Source organism: Callospermophilus lateralis, chromosome 1 (genome assembly GCF_048772815.1).
Source record: "Callospermophilus lateralis isolate mCalLat2 chromosome 1, mCalLat2.hap1, whole genome shotgun sequence".
Classification (NCBI taxonomy): Eukaryota; Metazoa; Chordata; class Mammalia; order Rodentia; family Sciuridae; genus Callospermophilus; species Callospermophilus lateralis.
Window position 1 is genome coordinate 26,006,328 of NC_135305.1, and position 25,723 is coordinate 26,032,050.

At 31.4% G+C, this 25,723-nt stretch overlaps 1 protein-coding gene across 2 annotated transcripts in view; it reads right to left on the reverse strand.

Annotated features, from left to right (window-relative positions):
• Window positions 1-402: 402 nt before the first annotated feature.
• Slc25a40 (solute carrier family 25 member 40) overlaps window positions 403-25,723 on the reverse strand; it is a 58,296-nt gene continuing 32,975 nt past the window's right edge. Inside the window, exons 3-12 of one of the 2 annotated variants that reach the window (XM_076860762.2) lie at window positions 24,743-24,864; window positions 23,515-23,574; window positions 22,081-22,187; window positions 16,507-16,574; window positions 13,767-13,891; window positions 12,899-13,072; window positions 10,557-10,666; window positions 8,353-8,434; window positions 2,870-2,950; window positions 404-2,312 (exon numbers count right to left, since the gene is read on the reverse strand). In XM_076860762.2, the coding sequence (XP_076716877.1) occupies window positions 2,200-2,312; window positions 2,870-2,950; window positions 8,353-8,434; window positions 10,557-10,666; window positions 12,899-13,072; window positions 13,767-13,891; window positions 16,507-16,574; window positions 22,081-22,187; window positions 23,515-23,574; window positions 24,743-24,839 (1,017 nt within the window). In that variant the 5' untranslated portion in view covers window positions 24,840-24,864 and the 3' untranslated portion in view covers window positions 404-2,199. Of the gene's footprint in view, window positions 2,313-2,869; window positions 2,951-8,352; window positions 8,435-10,556; window positions 10,667-12,898; window positions 13,073-13,766; window positions 13,892-16,506; window positions 16,575-22,080; window positions 22,188-23,514; window positions 23,575-24,742; window positions 24,865-25,723 lie in introns of both variants that reach the window. The other variant, XM_076860772.1, reaches the window with a different exon arrangement.

Consider the following 25,723-nt stretch of genomic DNA (forward strand, 5'->3'; position numbering starts at 1 on the left):
CTTAAGCCTAACAATTCAGTTTAGCCTTTTTATCCAGACACACTACATGTAATATGTGTTAGAAAAACTACTAGGCAATTTATTTATTTTATTAATAAATAAGAATTTTCCTCAAATGCAGTCCTGGGGGAAGGGAAGATTGAAAACTTTCTTGTTTTCACAGGTGCTATTAACTTGAAATATGTGACTGTTTTTTTTTGAGACACAGTACTAAGTTTCCTGCCTTCTTCTACTAATAAATTATTAAAAAAGAAACATAGCAAAACCAAAGTAAATTTAAATTTAATAATTTTAAATAGCAGTGTTCAAAATAAACTTTCATTTATATATAATAGAATTACATAATGATTGTATATTAAAACCACTTACCTAGAAGCACAATGATAATTTTAAGTATGCATAAAATAACAAAATATAACAAAGTCTTGAGTATTTATGTTTATATCAAGTTTACGGTAAGTCAACATAGGATTAAAAAAATAAAAAAGGTTACATTAAACCCTACATAGTTTATTTCTGGTGAAACATTTAAATGCTTTCCTACTATAATACAAAATATATTATTTCCCCTACCAACAAGAGAAAATACATTACTTTCAGGGGGAAAAATGCTTCTCATTTTCATAAAAGAATGTAATAAAGTGCTTTTTCTTATAGGATATAGATCCTGGGAAAGTTAAAAATATATTTTTAAAAATATAATTTCTTGTCCTGCTAGTATATCCTTCTACCACCCTATACTGGGTATAAACCCAGGGTCTCCTGCATACGAGGCAAGCACTTTACCACTGAGCTGCATTCCCAGCCCAATCATATCATTTTTCTATATCATTCCTACATACAGTTATAAACTAAATTAATCATGTACAATTTCTTGAATGAAAAGCTCATTTAGTCTTGTGATAAATGTGAGATAGTATAAAACCGAGGGACTTTTTTTAAAAAAAATACTTTTTGACATTTATTATAGTATAGGTTGAGTATCCCTTATCCAAAATGCTTAGAAACAGAAGTATAATGGATTTCTGACTTTTTTATTTTTGGATTTTGCAATATTTACATATACATAATGAGATTTCATAGGGCAGGAACCCAAGTCCAACTATAAAATTATTTTAAGTTTCATGTGTACCTTATATACATAGCCTGGAGATAATTTTGTACAATATTTTAGTGTCCCTGCATTTTGTACACAATGTATCACATGAAGTCAGATGTAGAATTTTCCACTTGTGGTGTCATGTCAACACTCAAAAAGTTTCAGATTTTTAGAGCACTGCAGATTTTTAGAGCACTGCAGATTTTGGATTTTCAGATTAGGGAAGCTCAACCTGTCATATCTATCTTGTTAGAAACAGTCAATAGAAATGAACTAAAGAACTCCTATCAATAATGATACTTGGATTACTCATTGGATAAAAACCAAAGGCTATTCATGTGCCCAGACTACTTACTTAAGATTAGTCTAAATGCAATACTGTTTTCCACTGAAAACCCAAGTTTGAGTGAAATGAACATTTCCTACAATCAGTAAAAACTCCCCCTTTTACAGAAACAGTAGATAAGGTCTTTCATCATCCAAAGTGGCAAGATCCACATCACACAAATGATTCATACAGATTAAATTGTCATTCCTTTAATTAGAGAAATCCTAATTCACATAAGACCCTAACAGAGTAACTTGGGTGCCAAACAATGCATTTGGATTTAAGAAATTAACAGGTAATATCTAACAAATATGTTATTTAACAACTGCCTTCTATTATCTACTAAAATTTCTATGTACATGATTTATATGTGCACAAGATGAACTTTTTTCCTTCCATGCTACACATCATTTAGCACACAACTAAAACAATTCTGATGTATCTGACATACAATAAGATTAAGTTACAATGAAATGTATGTATATCATATTCTCAGAAACTGCTTTTGATATTATGGAATAATTTTCAGTTTTCTTTATAATAATACTAAGTGGTTGTGATTTCTAAATTATCTTTTAAAAAAATCTCCAAAAATAAGACAATTTTTATTTTAAAATTGGGATTATGACTTAAGAGGTACAATAGAAATATTCATTTAAATTATTGGAAAGAAAAACATAAAATCATTGTTACAGAATAACGTGAAAAAAAGTTCTTGCCCAAGAATCTCCACCTTATTTGGTTATTGTTGTTTCAAGTTGAAATGGCATCACTAGAATTGTTGCCTTTGAATATTTTGTTTCTGGAAAAAAGCCTTTCCAAATTCATATGTACTGATCATAATGGCACAAGCAGGAGCAATTTTAATTAAGCGAGGAATCAGGCCTGAAAAGAGAACAAGAAAAAGAACAAATTTTACCTTATTTTTTTTAAAAATAACTTATTTGACTTCATTTTGATAATAACCAAAATAAATGAAGTGATATATCAAATTTTGTATCATAAATTGGTCAAACCATTAACTTCAAACTTCTTCATTTCAATTCTAGGTTATACAGAAATTAGTAAATATGTTTAACCTTTCATTTAACTTACAGCAATGATATTTAGGAGAATTTTTTTTTAAATATAGAATGTTATCTGAAATTTCCTTCTTGAAGTTAATTTAATAATAATAATAATTATTATTATTAATTTTTTTGGTACTGGGGATTGAACCCAGGGGTGCTTAACCACTGAGCTATATCCCCAGCCCTTTGGTGCTTTTTATTTTTAGATGGGGTCCTTCTAAGTTGCTCAGGGCCCCGCTATATTGAGGCTGGCTTTGACCTTGCAATGCTCCTGCCTCCGTTTCTCAAGCTGCTGGGATTCTTTAATTTTTGAAGGTAACAGACTGAAACTCAATAATTTGGTTCAAAGATTTAGTAAAGCAATATTATTACCTGTAAATAATCCAGATAATCCATCTTTAGCAACAATATTTTTCATTATAAACCAGGTTGACATGTGGGAAGGCATAGAAACTAAATGTTAAAAGAAAGAAACAATGCTATCATAAATTACAATTTAATTAAATTTCTCATACTGATAATACAAATACAATGGTGTTTACTGCCTTTGGGAGCATATCATATATAAGAAGAACAGATCTGTTCACCTAAAGAGCTAATTTCAGTCATATTTTTAATATTTGAATTCATTAAGAAGCAAAGGAAAAAGGTTCTAAGTCTTAAAGTATATAGAACTGGATGCAATAAAGGAGGGGTGCACAGAAAGCTTCTTTTGAATTGAAAAAGGTTGTTTCTTTAGCTTAATAGTATTATTCTTTATAGTTTTTCCCATGTCTTAAAATGTTGCATATGGGATTTTTAAGAAATGTATTCTGCAATCTGTATATGGGGTAAAAATGGGAGTTCATATCCCACTTGAATCAAAGTGTGAAATATGATATATCAAGAACTATGTAATGTTTTGAACAACCTACAATAAAAATTAATTAAAAAAAAAAAAGAAATGTATAAAAACTTTTCATGGGATATCTAATACCAAAGAAAATTCCAGAAAATAATTTGTCATTTCAATTTGATTTCCCACAATTAAAAAATCTTTTTTTCTTAAAAAAAACAAAACAAAACTTTTTTCTTAAAAAGAAGTTCTGAGGAAAATAGATCATTTTCCCTAGAGTGGCATCCTGCTGTATTACAAGCTTTCTAAGCAGATATTTTAGTCTTGAAATAAATTAGAACTGTCCTCTTTCCTCCAAAGAGCAGATGTTTAGCTAACAGTACCATTCAGTTATTTGCAACCACTGAAAACTGAAGAAAAAACTAATTTTTTAAAACTTAGCAAAAGTGTATGTCACTGAAATTCAAACAAAGCTTATGAATGGTGGATATATTGTACACAAACTTTGCTTACCTACATTTTACACAGTGATTCTAAGCAGCAGGTTAGAGCCTGAAGATTACTAGATGCAATGAAGTTTTTAAAAAAGTCTAAGGAGCAGGTGTATTAGCATGTAAGCAGTGTGAATGCTGATAGGCTTAAGGTTTCAAAGTCTTGGTTTGAGACAAGTGGATGACGGACAAATGATCTTCATTGCTTTCTCTAGTTTTTGAGAACTGCATTATAAACTGTACAACTCTTAGTCATTAAGAAAGAGTAAAGGATGGGCTGGGGTTGTGGCTCAGTGTTAAGAGTGCTTGCCCAGGGGCTGCGGTGTGGCAGAGTGCTCGCCTAGCACATGTGAGGCCCCGAGTTCGATCCTCAGCACCACATAGAAATAAATAAATAAAGGTGTTGTGGCCAACAACAACTAAAAGATAATATTAAAAAAGAGAGAGAGTGCTTTCCTGGCATGTGTCAAGCACTGGGTTTGATCCTCAGCACCACATAAAAATAAATAAAGGTACTGTGTCCATCTACAACTAAAAATAAATAAATAGACTATTTTTAAAAGAAAGAAAGAAAGAAAAAAAGAGTAAAGGCAAGTACTGGGAAATGATATTGGCTAAATTATACTGTTACATTGTGTATATGTACGAATACCTAACAACAACTTCCATCACTATGTACCACTACAGTGCACCAAAAAAAAAAATATGGAAAAAAAAGCAAGGAAAGTACTATTAAGCAAGCCTGGGGGGTATAAAGGGAAAATTTTTATCAAGTTATCCTTCAGAAATAGAAAAACACACACACACACACACACACACACACACACACACAAACTAAAAACAAGACCCAATATTATGCTGCTGCTGTCAAGAAACTCACTTAATTTAAAAAAAAAAAAAGCAAAAAGAAGGAAATAGATATTCTAAGCAAATAATACTCAAAAGTGACCAGGAGTAGCTACACTTATATCTGACAAAATAGAATTTAAGACAGAATATCTGAAGAGACAAAGGTCACTGTTGTAAGATGATCCAGAGATCAATTCAACAAGATATAATAATTATAAAAAAATATGCATTAGTAACAGAGTATCCAATTTTACAGGACAAGATCAAAAGGGAGAAGCTCCAGTACAATAAGAGTAGGAGACTTCACCCAACTTTCATAAACAGATAGATCATCCAGACCAAAAATAAATAGTTAGGCTATGCTATAGATTAATTGAACTTAACAGATATTTATAAACATTTCATCCAACAGCTGTAGAATACATTTTCTTTTCAATCAGCATATAGAACTTCCTCTAGAACAGACCACATATTAGACCACAAAACAAATCTTAACAAATTTTAAAAATGAAATCACATCCTATTTATTTTTCTGACTACAATGAAATAAAACTAGGAATCAATAATAAAAGAAACTTTTAAATTATACAAATACATGCGGACTAAATGAACAACACACTTTTGAATGAAAAAAATGGGTTCCCGAAGAAATCAAAAGGGCAATTTAAAAACTTGTTGAAAACAAATGAAAATGTAAGCAGAACACAAAGAAACTTACTGAATACAGTAAAAGCAGTATTAAGAGGGAATTTTATAGCAATAAACGCTAACCATGAAAAAGACAAAGATTTCAAATAAACAACAATTTATATAAAGGATGTAAAAAAGAAAGAACAAACCAAACCCCAAATTAGAAAGAAAGGAATAATAAAAATCAGAGCACACAGGAAATAATATGAAGAATTAATAAATGAGATGGTATGGAGTTAAAAAGTTTCTATACAGCAAGGGAAAAAGTTAAGAGCATAAAGAGAGAGCCTACAAAATGGGAGAAAATCTTTGCCAGCTACTTTCCAACACAAGATTAATATCTAGAATATATAAAGAACTCAAAAAAAATCTACACCAAAACAACACAAAAAATAACCCAAGAAATAAATGGGCAAATGAACTAAACAGGCATTTCTCTAAAGAATAAAAACAAATGACCAAAAAAAAAAAAAAAATGAAAAAAATGTTAAACATCTTTAGCAATCATGAAAATGTAAATCAAAACTACACTGACAGTTCATCTCACTCCAGTTGGAATGGCAATCATTAATAGTACAAATAATGAATGATGGTGAGGACACAGGGAAAAAGGAAGACTTTAACACCATTAATGCGGTTGGAAATTAGTACAACCACTAATTCAAATCAGTATGGAAATCAGTATGAAGGTTACTCAAAAGACTGGGAATCGAAGCACTATGTAACCCAGGTATTCCACTTCTCAGTATTTATTCAAAAAAATCTGAAGCATACTATGGCAATGTACATGCATACCCATGTTTATAGTAACACAATTCAATAGCTATGTTATCAAATCAGCCTAAGTGTGCATTAACAGATGAATGTATAAAGAAAATTTTGCCACTTAATGAAACAGGAATAAGTATTTCAAAATTTCAGTTATTAAAATCTCTATGAAGGTAAACGAGGCTTATGATTTATTTACAAAGCTATACTATCAGGGTTGGGATTGTGGGTCAGCAGTAGAGCGCTCGCCTCGCATGTGCAAGGCCCTGGGTTCGATCCTTAGCACCATGAAAACATAAGTAAATTAAAAAAAAGGTATTGTGTCCAACTACAACTAAAAAATAAATATTAAAAAGCTATACTATCAATATAAATAGTATAAGAATCATAAATACAGTAATCTAACAAAAGGAATAATAATTTTTAAATCAATTACAAAAAATTATGAATAAAATTAAACTTTCTAAATAAAGTCTATAACAAGAACCTTATACAAGTTGACACTTTTTATGTTTCATAGTTATTACTACAAATAATAAGCAACACTTACTTTGTAAAGAAACACTGTTTTTAACTAAATATTTAAAGAATAGAAGATAATAAATACTCATTTATTGACCAAACTTATTAAATTGTAACAACTGTGTATTTTGGATACAATTTAAATTCCCAATACAGTACTACCAGATCTTATTGTTCCTCTTTCCTCAGAGGTGAGATTCCTTTTTAAAAAAATTACGTTTCTCAAGTGTTTAAATTTTTACATCTGAATATTTTGATAAACAATGTATATCTTTATTTGCCCCTTTTAAACTTTGTATCACACCATGCTATCACACCATGCATTTACTCTTGTAATATGCTTCTGAAATTATCTAGGTTGGTAAGTGTAGCAGTACTTTATTCATTTTAATTGCTGTATAGTGTTGGATTGTATAGATTATCACCACATACAGATAGTCTTGACATTTAGGTGGTTTTTAACCTTTTGTTATCCTTTAAATATCTTTGTACATGGTAGAGGCTTCTCTAGGGCACACATCTAGGGTGGAACTGTTTGTTCAAGGGGCATCAAAACCAGACTGTTTTCCAAGGCAGTTGTTCCAAATTTGTACTTACACCATCACAATATGATTGTTCATATCCTCCCAAATAATTCAATTCACACAAAATTTCCCCTCATTGCTATTACTCATTACTACTAAGATTGAGCATTTTAAAATAAGTGTGTTCACCATGCATAACCACTTTTAGTGATTCTTTTTGTTCTAAAATATTGTTTTGAGCCAGGCACAGTAGCATAGACATATATGTAATCCCAGTGACTCAGGAGGCTGAGGCAGGAGAATCACAAATTCAAGGCTAGCCTCAGCAACTTATTGAGGCCCGCAGTAACTCAGTGAGACTTTGCCTCTAATAAAAATATTAAAAAAGGCCTGGAGATATGACTCAGTGGTTAAGCAACTCTGGGTTTAATCCCTAGTACCAAGACAAACAAACAAAAAAACAAATAAATAAATAAATAAAAATTAAAAAAGTGGCTGGGGATATAGCTCAATGGTAGAGCATCACCAGTTTCAATCCCCAGTGCCACAAAGTAAAAAGAAAAGTTGTTTGGAATATTTATAATAGTTTAATGTTACATTTATTAAAAATTAAGATAAAAAATTTAAAAATGTTTAAATTGTATTTTAAAATATTGACTATACACATAGAAAATGAAGCTTAACTCTGAAAAATAGGTGCATTTAGAAAAAGTTTAAGAAGTTTAAACCAGATAAACATTAAAAAATTAAATAAAAATGCACTCAAATGAGAGAACAGTTACAGTTATAGGATCTGGCACATACTATACCCTAAATATGTGTGTGTGTGTGTGTGTTACTGGAATTTGATCCAGGGGTGCTTCCTCACTGAACCACATTCCCAGTCCTTTTTATATTTTTTAATTTTAAGATGTGGACTCCCAAAGTTGCCCAGGTTGCCTTAAACTTGTGATCTTTCTACATCACTGGGATTATAAGCATGTACCACCACACCTGGGATTTCTTAAATTTTTTGCTTGGGTTTAGAGTGTCTTTTTCTAGTATATATTTATTAGTTTTATTAAAGAATAAAACATAAGAAAAAAATCTTCCTTCTTTTATTTTAGATATTCTTAACCTAAAACCTAGAAGGAAAAACATGACATTTTAAAAATGTTTTAAATTAATTGAACTTACTTTTTTGACTTTCATATATCCAAAGTTGAGTCTGCTTTTGGGTTTTTACCACATCAAATGGTAAAGTTGCAACAGCTGCAAACTAAAAGAAAGTAAAACTAATTAACTTAAGTCTTTTACTTTTTCTAAAGTATTTTAAATTCTTCTAATTAGCATATTAACAAGGATAATAATGAAAATCATCACTAAAATTAAGTTTAAAACACTTTTAAAAAGTTTTTATTAAAGAAAATAGATATACCTTGAATATTCCTCACAAGACTCAACCAAACAGTTTCCTGGAAGTTCTCTTACTTTCCTGAGATCAGACAGTTACTAGTGGCAGAGTCAGAATTCCAATCAGACCTCTCTGACTCCCAAACTCACAATTTTTGTTGCTTCTTTACCTCACATGAAGGTATAACACAATATTAAAACATAAGTTTTCCGGTAAACATATAAACTTTTCCAACAAGTGTTTTAAATGCAAATAAAATTTTAAAAAGATAAATTAGAAAATGGTCTTTAAACATTTAGTTCTATATACCTTTTCTTAATGGGCTTTAAACATATTTATCAAATGTTGTTACAATGGTTCAAAAAATCACATTTAAAAAAATTTTTCTCAAAATGATTCAATTTTACAATTATTTCCATAATGTAGGTAAGGGAGAGTTTTTTCAAAAGAATAATTAAATTCCTTTAAGAACATTCTCACTGTATCTAATAGAACAGCCACACAAAGTAAAATTTGGTCTTTATTTTGCTTACCAACTCACAGTTGTGCAACATACTCATAACATGCTTATTAAACTCAATTATATTTAACCCCAGCAATCTGTTAAATTCTTGATATCAGTTTTAAAGATCATGGGTAAGACTAAATCAGTCATTGTTTCTCTGTCTCTACAACCTACCATGTAGTAGCAACAGGTAGCTACAATCTTTTACACACTTTCTAAAGTAATGTAGTTTAAACTGCTTTGTTTTATAACAGAAAGCCTACATACTATCACTTTCATATGCTTTTCCTGTTACACAAACAAGTCTTTATTTGAAAACTTCCAAAAGACATTTTCTAGATCATTAAAACATAATTTAAGGGATGGGGCTGTAGCTCAGTGGTAGAGTGCTTGACTAGCATGCTTGAGGCACTGGGTTCGATCCTCAGCACCACATAAAATAATACACAAACAAAATAAAGGTATTGTGTCCATCTATAAAAAAAAACATAATTTAAAAATAAGTTTTCTATGTTAAGCGGAAATAATAAAATAGAGAACTTCCCTTCATATTACTGTAAAGCTGGTGCAACATCCTGAAGTTATTATTCAACAATACTAATTGTGTTTCTGGCCTAAAGGGCTTATAATTTACTAGGCTTACTTTGAAAGATTTTAGACCAAATGATATTCTTGTCTAAGTTTTGAACTCAATAGCTGTAGCTTCTGTAAGTTTTCTGATATATTATTCCAGTACTTTCTGTCAGGTTTCTATCACTTCACTCTAGACCTTTAGTTCTGTTTTTATGTGGTTCCAATATGTCAGTGTCATGCTTTAAACAATCACAAATTAATTTTGGAAGTATGTGGATATAGAAAACTCTTCATTGCCAAAGTCAGGGTGACATAAATCTACCTAAAAAAAGTTTGCTATGCAACTTTCTATTATTTTTGAAGGGGTGGGAAAGGCAACCTTCTCACTCAAAAAATGGTCTTAAATTTAAGATTTTCCCTGCTGGTTATAATTTTTCTTGAAATTCTTATAAGCCAAATGTTTCCTAAGAAACAGAAAATAGCAACAAGGTATGGAACTGCTTCTGTTTAGTTCAAAGATATATATGGGATGAGATTCTATGAAATATTAATCATATCTACTAGTATTTATTAACCTAGTGTATTATAAAATATTCTGCAAATAATAAAGCACTATTCCAAGTATTATCATGATCATAACTATAATGATCCAACAAATCTAAAGATTTCTCAGAAAATATGATAATGTACATTAATATAATAAAAACATAAATACAAAGTACATTTAAAAACTATTTTAATGATCAATAATTTATTAACTTAAATAGGATAATAAGTACTTACACAAAATTTAAAACAGTACAAAAAGCACTATCTCAATATACATTAAATACTATCCAATACTTTACTCTGTTTTAAAATAATAACTACCATTCTGCTGGAGTATTAACAACAAAAGGATAAACTTACAGAACCAGACAATGCCCCTGAAGTAAAGTTGATCATAAATGTGGGTTCATATAAACCAGATTTCTCACACAACCACTTCTTTAAAATTTCATAGTTATACCAGTACACTGCTATAAAAATAGAGAATGAAATGAGCACACATTTAGAAATAAAATGTCGACTTTAAAGAAGAGTTATGAAGTTATAAATTAAAGGAAAAGATAAATTCTGACAGTGACACACATCTTGCTTTCTGTTAGACTGGATGGGATTTAAAAAGGCAGGGATTAAAATTTTTAGTAATATTCTAGCATTCTTTAAACAAAATACCATCCTGTTTATTAGTAAAGTAGCACTATAATTCCAAAACCTGACAAGAGTAAGTAGGAGAAAAAAAAAAGTAAATACCCATCTATTGACACTATAGGTGTAAAAATCCTAAAAAAAGAGCAAAATGAAGCTAGATTGAATTATCCCAGAAATGCTATGCTGAGGCAGTTACTGTAACAGTGTTATCTACCCCATCAACAAAACAGTGGCATAAAACAGTAACCTAAAAAAGCATTCAAAAAAATTTAACACTTCCATGTAAAGTGAACAAAAAAAGTTCTTAGGATTCTATAGGTAAAAGGGAATTCCTTTAACTTGATAAATGGTATGCATCAAGCCTGTAGCAAAAATAATTATTGGAAACAACAGAACTATTTCCTTTAAAATAAGAAAAATGATAGGGATGCTTATTATCACTACTACTCAAAAAAGTTTGCTATGCAACTTTCTATTATTTTTGAAGGGGTGGGAAAGGCAACCTTCCTGTAGGAAGAATAGTTATAATGATTAAAGTAATATGTAACCTTTATGAGAAAAATTCAAATCTCTACTGAAATACTTTAAAGAAGTTTTATTATTAACAAACCGATATGGACATTCCTAGAAAATAAAAATGAGGTGACATCAAGAATTTTTACAAAGAACTTGTCATTTAGATTAGTAATTTTGACAGAATCTATTGGCACAGATGTAGACAAATTAACCAGTGAAACACATGCATGCATATACATGAAAATTTGATATGACACAGGTGACAATGCAGATACCTACAGGAACTGTAATTATTCCATAAATGATGCTGAGACAATAAACAATCCAGATGGGGGTGTGTGTGAAAATGAGTATCTATTTGGTCTATATCCCCAAGTTGATTCTGAATAACTGGATAGCTAGTGAAATAGTGCCCAGCCTTATTAAAAGAGAATTGTAAATTAAAGTGAGGTGCTACTTTAAATAGCTAGACAAACACCATGAAAGAACTGTGACAATAAAAGAGCTGGCAAAGGTATAAAGCAGATGGAAGTTTCATGCAGTGATGTTAGCTGTATAAATCCATTCAATCAATTTAGAAAAGAATCCACTGTTGAAAGAAGAATGATCAGACATTACTTTCCTATATTCATATATGAACACACAACCAGTGTAACTCCATATCATGTACAACCAAAAGAATGGGAAGTTATATTCCATGTACGTATAATAGGTGAATATACATTCTACTAAAAAGAACAAAAAAAAATTAAAAAAAGGAATCTACCATTACCTAGTAAAATTAGAAATGTATATGTGGAACTGGGTGTGGTGGCACACACTTATAATCCCTGCTACCTAGGAGGTTGAGACAGGAGTATCACCAAGTTTAAACACAGCCTGGGCAATTTAGGGAGACCCTGTCTCAAAATAAAAAGGGCTGGAGATGTAGCTCAGAGGTAGAACAATCCCAGGTTGAATTTCCAGTACCAAACAAACAATAGTAAATAAATAAATAGTAAAGAAAACATAAGTGACATAGGAATCAATGATTAGTTATCTATTTCATGTTTTTAAACAGGATAACTGAATACAACCACCTATCTGATTATTTGATTTATAATAATCCTTTATAGGATACCCAATGGGGAGATGTTTATTTTTAATAATTAAAAAAAGTAGGAAGGAATTCATGTATTTTAAAGGGTCATAAATGGATTTTATGATATTTTGATTTGAAAAGTTTACTTACCTTACTAATTATCACTTATTTAGAATAAAGTTAAAGGTAGTTTTTATTCTCTGAATATGAATACCTACTAATTAACATTTAAAAGAAAATTAAACACAAGGAGAAAAGAAAACCAGGTTTGAATTAGAAACTTCATTCAATAAAGGCTTATGAAGATCTGAAAGCCCAACAATGAACCTGGAATTTGTGGTCACTACAGAAAATAGCTTACCTTTAATCATAAAGGATTTAAACCTTAGTAAAAGTAATATAGGAATAAGGACAAGGTTATGTAAAATTTATAAGCTACTAGTAAGAAGATATATCCTACCTGAGAAAGGTACATCTCTAAGGATAGTGGGAACCCAGCCCTTCCAAAGTGAAATCCAACCATCTTCAGCTACTTTCTTGCTGACAAATCGATGCAGTTCCTCATAAGAAAACTTCTTAGACTGCATCTTGGTTCTAATCAATTCTAACGGACTTATCACAGTTACTGCACCAACTAATAGAACCAATCAAATAAAAGAAAACAAAAATAAAGCCATGTACTAAGCAAACACACATGTAAAAATATTTCATGTATTTTATATTTTAACATTTTATTTTGAAATGTCTGCAAACATTAAAATACCTACTGATATCAAAACATTGGCACAGATTTTCTCCCTTGATGAAACAAAAAAGTATATTTTTCATATACCTTTTTCTGGTTTCAACTCTCAAGATTAGTCCCAGAAATGTTATAGTCAACTAGAACTATTACAATAACTAATTCCAATTAGTGCCCCCAATAAACCTCACTTCTGTTTCACAGATATAAATGTTCTTCTGCATAGAAGCATATTTCCTTCTGACTAAACTCTGAACCTAAGGTTATGAAGAAAAATGGTTCAAGACTTTGGCCAGAAACATACATGGACCCAGATAACATCTTTGAAGTTTAAGGGAGTAAGAATCACTTCTGATGGCACTTTAAAACTGTCCAAGATTCTACCAAGATGAGCTAATTCCATCTCATTCTGAGGGCAATCATTATGCCATGTTACTTTTGGAATAAAGATATTAACAAATTAGTACAAACTGGAATGCAAAATATACTGATATTCTTTCTACATTGTACAAATTCTCTGTGGATACCAAATTTAAATGGATGTTCTAAACAGAAGTCAAAAAGAATATAAAAGTTCATTACTTACATCTGGCCACAATTCCAGCAACAATGGGTATTCGGGTTTCATTTTCTCCTAATTTAGATCTCAGAAAAGCACTTAATTGGTCATAGCAGGTGAAATAAATAACTGTGGCAGGAACTGCCATCACTCTGATAGAAACAAAATTTTTTTCAAAATTATCAAAAGGTCTCAAACATACTATTGAATTAAATTCAAATATTACTATAAGCTAAAAAAAAAAAAAGGAAAGAAAAACTTTTCTTTTTTTGTTTTGTTTTTGTGGTGTTGGGGATTGAGCCCATGCCCTTATGCATACGAGGCAAACACTTTACCAACTAAGCTAAATCCCCAGCCCCAAATCTTTTATTTTGGATAAGCTAAAAAACAACAAATCAGCACATGAGATAAATTTTTATTTTATGTAAAAAATTATTAGCATTTAATTTAGCAATAAAAAAGTTATAAGATTGGTATCTGTCCTCCTCTAGTTGTGAAGTTCCAATACTATGGCATCAAATAAATGCTATATAAGATAAATTATAATATGTAGCATTAAGTAAGTGCTATGTTACCAAACTCAGATAATATAAATTATATAACCTCAGGTCATACATAGGGAAATAAAATTAGAACACTTGTCCTTTTCCTCAACTTTTTTCATCTGTTTCTGGTCTCCCAGATATGATTTCCCAATTAACATTTACCTTAATATGAGAATCACTGCAATAAAATGTTGTTGAACAACAGTAAGATATTTTTGAACTATGGGAATATATCACTCCTGCTTACAACAAGAAATAAACTACAATTAACATTACCAGAATTAATGTTTTGAGGAAATTCTAATGACCCATTCTTCTAAATGAAAATATAAAAAGGGAATTATTAAATTCACATACAATGTTGTGGGCATTGTCATGTCAGAAACATTATAGCAATAAGAAACCAGTTTATGCTTTATGTTTATGGTTTAACAGACCAAAACTTGGAATGCTTTAATAACCATTCCCCTACAACCCCACCCCTCACACTGGAGATTAAACCCAGATGCACTTTACCCCAAGCCATATCCCCTTTCTTTCTTTCTTTTTTTTTGATTCAGGTTGTCACTCACTAAGTTGTTTAGGGTCTCACTAATTTGCTGGGGCTGGCCTGGAACTTGCAATCCTCTTGCCTCAGACTCCTGAGTTTCTGGAGTTACAGGTATGTGCCACCATATCTGGAGGAATGCTTTAATATTCTATGGTGAAGTTTAAAGCTAAGAATTTGGAGTAGGACTGAAATAGTGCTCTTAGATCTACCACTAACTTTATAATCTTAGGCATTAAAATAAATGCCTCAAAATTGATTCTATACAAAGGATAGAAATTTTTAGAAATAAATGAGGCAGAGAAAGTCAAGGTATTTTATTTTGGAATTTTTACATTCAGATCTACTAGTTTATCATATTCATATAATTGCTAGTAAGTAGAATTACCTGGAGGAAATATACACATAATACAGTATACCTCACAGTTTTGGTAAAATAAAAATCAAATAAACACTAAATTATTTTTTCCCTCTGGTTCTGGGAATTGAACCCAGAGATACTTTACTATGAGTGACATTCCTAGCCCCTTTGATTTTTTATTTTGAGACAGGGTCTTGCTAAATTGTCAAGGGTAGACTCAAACTTGTGATCTTCTTGCCTCAACCTTAAGAATGGCTGGGATTAAAAGCATGTGCCATTGTACCTAGCCTAAATTATTTCTGAACATAAAGAAAAAAATTATGCTAACACAGCAGGTCTGGTTGCTCGAATCTTCTATAATTATCTTTAAGAGGCCCTGTTTGCATGCTGAGCTTTGACTAACTCATGGGGATTTAGCCACTGGAATATTCAGTATGATAATACTTTCTAGATGTCTAAAGCTCTAAACCAACTAATCCAAGTGGATTTGTGCAAACAATGTAACATATATGAAACATCTATTTTCCCTCTGGGGATCTGAAGTTTAGCTAATCATAACTGGTCACAAAGACAGAATGTACCTACATGACCAAAAACCAGTTAATGCTGTACACTGTGAAATTCGAGTTTCCCAAGGCAGAAACACTTTACACATTTCAGTGAGTTACTGGAAGAAAAATGTGTTCTGTACAATGTGTTTTTTAACTCTTACCAATTCTGCTTGTATCCTTTAGCTGTAATAAACCATATTCATAAGTATAACTCTCCCTTAGGTCCTGTGAGCCCTTCCAGCACATCATCAAATGTGTGGGTAGTTGTGAGACTCAAAGAACAATGCTTCAGAAAATTAAATTTATTATAATTTGGATCTGAAATGTCCACCAAAGGCTCATCTGTAGAAGGACTGATTCCCAGCTGACAGTGCTATTGGGATGTGACACAAACTTTTTTAAAGTTAAGTCAATGGCAGCATGCCTTTTACATTTTGTCCCTGAACCATTCCTCTCTTTCTCTCTCTCTGCTTCCTGGCTGTCATGAGGGGAACAAGGGTCTTCCGTCATGCCCTTCTGCTGTAGTGTTCTGCCTTGTCTCAGGTCCAAAGCCACAAAACTAACCAACCATAGACTGAAACCTCTGAAATGGTGTGCCCAAATAAATCTTTCCTCCTTTAAACTGTTTTTCTCAGATATTTTGTCACAGAGATAAAAAGTTAACTAACACAGAGTTCTAATATTAAAAATACAAGACTTTGTTTAACCATGGAAATTATAAGATTAAATAACCATCAGAAAAAAATATTAAATTTCAACTTACAGAGTAGGAGGAAGGCCACTCCACAGGGATTTAATGCCTTCATTTCTAATGATTTTTAAAAAGGCATCCTAAAATTAAAATAGAAAAAAATTAGTCAAAATATATCCCTAAACCTGATACATAGAAATGTATAGTGATAATTTATTGGTAATTTGATTCTTTCAAGCATTTATTTCTCAAATATGAGCTCCATGGATTTATAGCTGTCCATTCTTTTAAAAAATAGAATTTCAATGCAAGTCCACAAATGCAAGTATAGTGAAGAATTTCTGGATAACGGTTCTTACAAAATAAAATCTATATTACTCAGATCTGGATCTTTCTACTTAGGGCTTAGAAACAAAGGTTTGGAAACATTATTATAAGAAAATAAGTAGAGTAACGATGGCAGAGAATTGGTAAGATAAACCCTCTTCACCAAGTATGAAATCTGAGAAAGTATTATTAAAGCCCACTTTTTGAAGACTCTGGAGAGGAGCTCTAAGTAGTTAGAAGCTGAAGGAAGTCTGCTGTTAACAGACAAACTCTTAAAACTTAATAATAAAAATTAAACATTGGCAAAGGATTAGAACACACATATCTCCAAAGAAGATACACAAATAGCTAATAATTATATGAAAAAAATGTTCAAGAACATTGATCATTATGAAATGCAAAGCAAAACCACAATAAGATTGGAACCATCATATATTCTGATGGGAAAATAAAATGATGAAGCTACTTTAGAAAAGGACTGGCATAGTGTCAAAAGATTAAGTGTAGAGGTACCATATAAACCAACAATACCAACTCTAGGTATATAGTCAAGAGAAATTAAAACACATGTTCATACAAAAAATTGAATATTCAGAAAGTAATGATTCATTCTCCAAAGTGGGAACCAAATGTCTAGCAACTGATGAACAGAAAAATAAAATATGGCATATTCAAACAATAATGTTATTTAGGAATAAAAAGTAAATACTCATACATGCCATAACATTTACAAGACTTAAAATACTGTGGTGAGGAAAAAAAAAATAGCTAGTCACAAAGGACTGCATATTTTCCCAGGAAAGGGGAAGCTCAAGAAAATAGAAAACTTTAGACAGAAGCCACTCCACTCTAACCAACCACCACAGAAAAACCTGTGGCACCACCTACCCATACCACCAAAGGCCAATAGATAGCCTAGACTTCTATCCCTGTGAAGGCTGCAATGAGGCACTGTAACACCATTATTTGTGTGGTGTCATAGGTCAATAGGGAGCTGAAACTTTGCCCCACCAGATCAATTATAAGTTCCCCTACTCTCACTAGGGTGGAGTCAGTGGAAGAGTAGTGGAGAGTCAGGACTTTCACCATCACCCAGCAGTAATGAGACGAGTCCACCACAGAATTAGGGGAAACTACATGGGGAGCCAAAATCCTTATCCTCGCCTAATAGTAAAGAGATCTTCTCTCAAAACTGTGTGCCAATGGAGACTGAGCAGGAAACTGGGACTTGTAGCTTGACCCAGCATTAACAAGGTGGTATCTTCCTTCTGTGGAAGCAGTGTCAGTCAGTTAACAAAGAGGATCAAGGACTTAGGCATTAGAACAGAGACCCTGCACCTAACAGAAGAAAAAGTAGGCCCAAATCTCTGTCATGTTGGCTTAGGAACTGACTTCCTTAACAAGACTCCTAAAACACAAGAAGTAAAATCAAGAATCAATAAATGGAATAGAATCAAACTAAAAAGCTTCTTTATAGCAAAGGAAACAATCAAGAATATGAAGAGAGAGCCTACAGAACGGGAGAAAATATTTACCACTTGCACCTCAGATAGAGCCTTAATCTCTGGGATTTATAAAGAACTCAAAGAACTTAACACCAAAACACAAATAACCCAATCAATAATGGGCAAAAGAACCGAACAGATACTTCACAGAAGAAATACAATCGATCAACAAATAGGTGAAAAAATGTTCAACGTCTCTAGCAATTAGAGAAATGCAAATTAAAACTATGCTGAGATTTCATCTCTAGTCAGAATGGCAATCATCAAGAATACAAGCAACAATAAATGTTGGCAATGATGTGGGGAAAAAGGTACACTCATACATTGCTGGTGGGACTGCAAATTGGTGCAAACACTCTGGAAAGCAGTATGGAGATTCCTCAGAAAATTTGGAGTGGAACCATCATTTGACCCAGTTATCCCACTCCTCAGTTTATACCTAAAGAACTTAAAAATCAGTATACTATAGTGACACAGGCACATCAATGTTTACAGCAGCTCAATTCATAATAGCTAAACTATGGAACCAATATAGGTGTCCTTCAACAGATGAATGGGTTAATAAAATGTGGTACATATACACAATGAAATATTACTCAGCCTTAAAGAAGAATGAAATTATGGTATTTGCTGGCAAATGAATGGAGCTGAATACTATCATGCTAAGCAAAATAAGTCAATCCCAAAGAACCAAAGGCCAAATATTTTTTCTGATATGAATATACTAATTCACAATAAGGAGGCAGTGCTAGGGAAGAATAGAGGTACTATGCACTAGACAGAGGAAAGTGAAGGAAGCGGGTATGGGGATAGGAAAGTAGAATGAATTGGACGTTATTACCCTGTGTGCATATATGAATACATGACCAGTGTGATTCTCTACATCATGTACAACCAGAAGAATGAGAAATTATACTCCATTTATGTATAATGTGCCAAAATGAACTCTATTGTCATGTATAACTAATTAGAACAAATTTTTTAAAAAGAAAAAGTCAGTTTAAAATAGAATGTCTAGGCCATATGTGGTTGCACATGCCTGTAATCCCAGCAGTTTAGGAGGCAGAGACAGAGGATCATGTGTTCAAAGCCAGCCTCAGCAATTAAGTGAGGTGCTAAGCAACTCAGTGAGATCCTATCTCTAATAAATTACAAAAAATAGGGCTAGGGATGTTGCTCAGTGATTGAGTGCCCCTGAGTTCAATCCCTGGTACCCCCCCCCCCCACAAAAAATGTAATAAAAGTGACACTTAAAAAAATAAAATAGAATGTTTAAATGAGATTCAGAATTAAATAAGCAAACACTCAAAATGTCCAGATTTTACTAAAAAATCATTCACTATTCTAAGAAAATGGAAGATGTTAAACTAAATGCAGGGAGACAATAAATAAATACCAACACTGAACAAGACGTTCTAATTTTATCTGACAATGATTCAAAGAAGCCAACAAAAAAACACTGAATGATATTTATGAACATATCTGAAACGAATTAAAAATTGGAATGTTCAAAGAAATATGTACCTGAAAGCACTAGAGATCAAATGGAATTCTAAAAAGTGTAACAGAGGAAGGCAAGAGAACTACCAGTATTAGAAAACAGAACAAATAAATACATAAATGGAAGACATAGGCTCTTAAATATCTATAATAGCATTAATATAATTGGTCTATCAACTGAAAGATGAAAACTGACAGTAGACTTAGATATACATTATCTATAAGAAATCTGCTTCAATTAGAATGATATAGGCAGGTTAAAAATGAAAGACTCAACACAATTGTCATTTCTCTCTAAATTGATAAATTGGTTTGGTATAAGTTCTATGAAAATTTTAGCAAGACTCGTTTTTGTGTCTTCAAACAAGATTATCCTAAAATATATATGGAAAGAAAAAGAAACTTTGGGAATAGCTAAAATAAACCTGAAAAAGAAACAGGAATGAAGTGGGAAGGCGGGGGATGTGGTTCAGTGGTAGAGCACTTGCCTAGCATGTTTGGGGCCCTGCATTTCATCCCAAGCACTGGGAGGAGAAAAAAAGAAAAGAAAAAAGAAAGTGGGAAGAATAATTTTACCCGATTTCAAGTTATTACAGAGCTACAGTAATTAAGACTGTGTTGTATGAATAAAGTGACAGACATTATCAATCAACAGAACAGAATCGAGAACCCAGAAATAGATACAGCTCAAAATGTCCAACATAAATGTATATGAAGGCATAAAAAACAACTTGGTGGATGAAAAAAAAAAAAAAAAAAAAACGCAGCTGAACATCCACAGGTAGCAGCAACAGCAACAAACAATCTTCAACTTCAGTCTCATACCTTACATAAAAACAACTCAAAATGCATTGAAGGCTTAAATATACAGCTATAAACTTTTAGGGGAAAACAAAGGAGAAAACTGTCAGAGTCTAAAGGTAGGTAAAAAAGTGCAGAGAATGAACATCAAAAGTATGATTTATAAAAGGAAAAACTATAAATTGGATTTCATAAAAATTAAAACTTGGGGCTGGGGTTGTGGTAGAGCGCTTGTCTAGCATGTGTGAGGCGCTGGGTTTGATCCTCAGTACCACATAAAAATAAAAAAAAATATTGTGTCCAACTACAACTAAAAAAAAAAAAATGAAAAACTTACTGTGTGAAAGATCATGTTAATAAGATGAAAAACAACTCAGAGAATGGGGAAAAATATTTTTAAACCACACACCCAAAAAAGGACCAGTGTCTAGATTATATAACCAACTCTCAAAATTCAATAGTAAAAATACAAACAATTTAATTAGAAAGTAGGCAAATAACATAAAGATCCATTTCACTGAATAGGATGGCAAATAAGCATGAGATGTTCAACATCATTAGCCACCAGAGAAGTGTAAATTAAAACTACAATGAGATATTATTATGCATGTATAATAATTGCTATAATACAAATAGTAACAACACCAGATGCTAGTGAAAACACAAGGGAACCAGATCACTTACATATTGCTGATGGGAATGTTAAATGGTAGAGCTACTTTAGAAAAAACATGCTGGCAGTTATCTTAAGCTCTCAATATGCAACTACCATGTGCACTCAGCAAATGAAGATTTTCTTATAACACACAAACACAAACTGTAAATGAATTTTTGTAGCAGCTTTATTCATAATAGCTAAAAACTGGATATGGCACATCAAAACCACTGAATAGAATAGAGTACTAAAAAGGAACAAATAATTGATACATGTAACAACCAGGATGAATTTCCAGATAAGTATGCTAAGTGAAAAGTGACTACCCCAGAATTCATTTGTTATGATTCCATTTATAAAACATTTTTGAGATGTCAACATCTTATAAACTGAAACAAATTAGTGTTACCAGGGGTTAATGGGTGGGAGAGAGCACAGGAAAATGTGGAATAAGGAAGAATCCTTATAGTGGTGGAAATATTCTTTTTATTTTTTAAAATTATAACAATATCTTGGTTGTGATTGTTGCTAGTTTGGTAAGATTTTGTTGTCATTGTGGGTGGGAATCTGGGAAAAGCATCCTTGAGATCTGTCTTGTATATTTTTCTTAAAATTACATCTGATCTACCATTATCTTAAAATAAAAGTCTAATTTTAAAAAAGTTACCTCCTCTTTTTTCTACACAAAAAGTATGAACCAATGAAAGTTAACAGAATTATAAAGGAAAAAAGTACTTCCCTTTTCCTACTTTAATATAATGAACTTATTACTTCCTGCAATGAGAAAATTTTTCATATATAAGAATAAATATAAAAATAGAAAATATACAGTAATTCCAAATAATATAATCTCCTTACCAATGTCCCCTGAAAATTTCCTGGCTTCTTATACCATGCTTTGTTGCCTCCCTCTTCACAGACACACATATGATCCATGAGTCCATTACTATATACAAAACATTTTCCTAACAAAGAAGATTCCAGGGGTCAACAATTATTTCACATAACCAAGTTGAAAGTACAATGAGGTGACTAGAAAATTATGGAAAAAGAAATAACATTAAAAAAGAAAAATAACTATCTCTTCTTTCTAGAATGAAACATACATAATTAATTCAATTTGTTAAATGATATAGTTTTAAATTCACAGTTGTGCAACGTAATGGAGTAAATTAGTGGATTTTGTGTTTTCGGGACTGTAGTAAGAAATGTACACAGAAACACAATCTTTTAAATTATATGAGGTAATGAAGAAGAAAGAAAGAGGAGGAAAATCTGTTTTGAAAACATGGTTCATGTCTCTTCTATTTGTCCAGAAGAAAACTGTAGTATGCCAACGAAATACAACGCAAAAAAAATAAAAATAAAAATAAAGTAGAGACTAAATGTTCATCTCAATGTAAATAGTGGTATGTGTTGTCCTTTTCTCTGTACTTGTACTGCTCAATGTAGATGTCTGCCAGTTCCTACCTAATTTACCACAACTTTTGCTAATACCAATTCTTTCTCATTTATTAGTCTCACTCCTGCTGCCAAAATTGTTTTCTCTGTTCAATATGTATATAATTCTGTGAGTTTCATCAATATGTAAGTCTGATAATCTCCTTCTGCTTTTAAGGCTTTCTTTAATGTGTAAGAAATTACCTTCCTAACCTCTTCCTATAATCTACCTAATCCATTTTCATTCATCTGAAATATGATTGATTTTAATTCCATCTCACTGCTATGCATTCAACAAGGAAACATTTATATCCAAGCCAATTTTTTCAGTCTAGTCTGTTTTCTGCTATTTAAATATATTTGAAATGCTGCTATTTTAATAATCATTTAAATGATTGATCTTGGAATTGCGACTCTTGCCCAGCTTGTAAAAATATACAATTATTCATATGAAATTTCACAGAAATGACTGTCCAAAAATAAACCAACCTGCCTGATAAAATAATGAACTTCCAATCACTAGATTTAAGTAACAATTGGATAGTTGTCATGAATGTTCTAGAATAAGTATAACTCTTGAACAAAGGAAGAATTTAGAGTCTAAGTTTTCTTACAATTCTGTTCTTAACATGAGAGGCACATATTCAAATATATAATAATTCCTCTGCTCTTAGTTGGTAAGTCCAAAAGAGTGTTTCATGTTTTTTCTGCCTAGACCTCATCATGTACTACAAAATGGCCAAAAATGTTTGTGAATACAGAATAAATTTTAAAAAAGAATTATTCAAATAAAAACGAATTCAGTAACATTGAAAAATTAAACAACATTATTAGGATAACTCTCACACATACCTTTGGGGAATGGGGTATGCTGGGCTTGGAGTCGAATTTTAATAACATCCAGGGGTGTTACTATGAAGGTACATAAAAATTTCAATTAGCAAGTGATACCTATAAATTGTACAAAGATTTTACAAAAACCACAATATATATCCATGCATACTTTTCCTCATGGCTATATAATGAATAAGGTTATTTATCTTAAGTACTCTTGAATGTAACATTATAATTTTTGCCCTTGAATTTTGTTCAAAGAGCATAAGTGAAAAGACAGGCAGCACTTCTCTAACAAGTATTAAATTATTATTTATAATATATCTACAATTATATTAGCATTAAAAATAAAATACTAGTGTTTATAGGAAAATATGTTATCTAAGGTAAAGAATAAAAGTTTCTAAAAATCTGTTTAAATATATAAAAATAACTTTGTTTTACAATAGTCAATAATCAAACCCTGATAGTCTTCCTAATCTGTTAAATTTATCTGTATCAAATAAAAGCTATAGGAAATGAAAATTGGAATATCTAAACATAAATCATCTTTAACACAGGTTGTGTCATCTTATTTGGAACAGCATGGCAAAGGCAAATTTGCATGTCTTATTTTATCCAAGTAGGAAAAAATATCAAGTATAGTTCCAAGAAAACTATCCCTCATCAGAGTTAGAAAATCAGATAATTTCTAAGGCCTTTAACATCCTAAAATTCTGACCTGAAGATACATCATAGAGCAATTACTTGTTATCTTATTTAAAATAAACTAGCCAATCATTAAATGCTAAACTATCAACAGTGTCATTTGGCCATGTCTTTTTAAGAAACAAAAATGTGATCCAGAGAAATTTAAGAAATTCACTAGTAATGTAGGCAAAGTAAAACATTATTTTGTCACTACTATAAAATTTGTTCACCTTCTGTTTTATTCAATATGCTAATATTTAATTCTATCTTTGTAATTTTCAGAGATAATAATCTGAAAAGTTTAATGTTGATAGGGAACCCCCAAGAACTCCTCTTATAAACCCTTAATTTGAGATGAAAAAATGAAGTCTAGACAGAAGTAGGTACTGTCCCTAAGTAAGAATCCTAAGAATGGCGAAGCAAGAATTAAAATTCAAGTATCTTGATTTTCTGACTTGATAACTTTTCATGTTATCAATCTGATAAAAGAATATCATTAGCATCATGGGAACACTGATTCAAAATCACATAATAAACATCAGTAGCACAATTTTACCCATTAGTGATGTCAATATTGCTCCAGTACAGGAGGCAAGAATTTGCTGAAAAGGTGTCACTTTCACAGTCTGTGAGCTCCCTTTTTCAGGATCCATATTTGTAACTAATTGAAGAAAAGTCCTGTTAAAGAAAAGCAAAATAAAAAAAGGTTAATGGAAAAACCTTAAAAATTGACAACTCAAAGTTAAACTATAAGAACAATGATCAGAATTTATATCAAAACACATTTTTAACCACTATCAAAAGAAAATACAGGCTGGGGTTGAGGCTCAGCAGTAGAGTGCTCACCTAGCATGCACAAGGCACTGGGTTTGATTCTCAGCACCACATAAATGTGAAATAAAGATATTGTATCCACCTAAAGCTTAAGAATAAATATTTTTTTAAAAAAAGTAAATACATAAGTTCTTTTATAAAAGGTACCTTACAACTGCCATTAGTAGAACATGTCCTCTGATCTTACAAACATGATAATATACTTCAGGCTAAGTTATGTGAGCAGCATCTCATTTGTAAGATAGCTAAGAGAGAGCCAGACACAGATGTTGACCACTTGCCAGAATGAAGGCAACAAGTCATGGAATCTGTCAAGTTAGCCTCATAAACACTACTCAGTCCTTTTCTAATCTAGTACAGAGTAGCACTATTTTATTGCATAATGAAAGTTGCAATTATGTACAAAATAAAATAAAAACATATAACTTTAATCAAAAACATTGTAACAAAAAGTTGATAACAAAAACAATAATTATTTTTTAAAAGTTGGATAATATAAAAAGTATAAAATTCACTTGCAAACTCACTAATCAAAAATCATCACTAGCAAGAGTGTCAGCTTTCCAAATTTTAACATATATCCACATGTATATGTGTATGTGTGTGTATATGTGTGTGTGTAAATATACATGTGCACACAGATTATATATCCAATGAAAAGTATTAATCCAACATGTATACAAATTCATATATTTGTGTATGT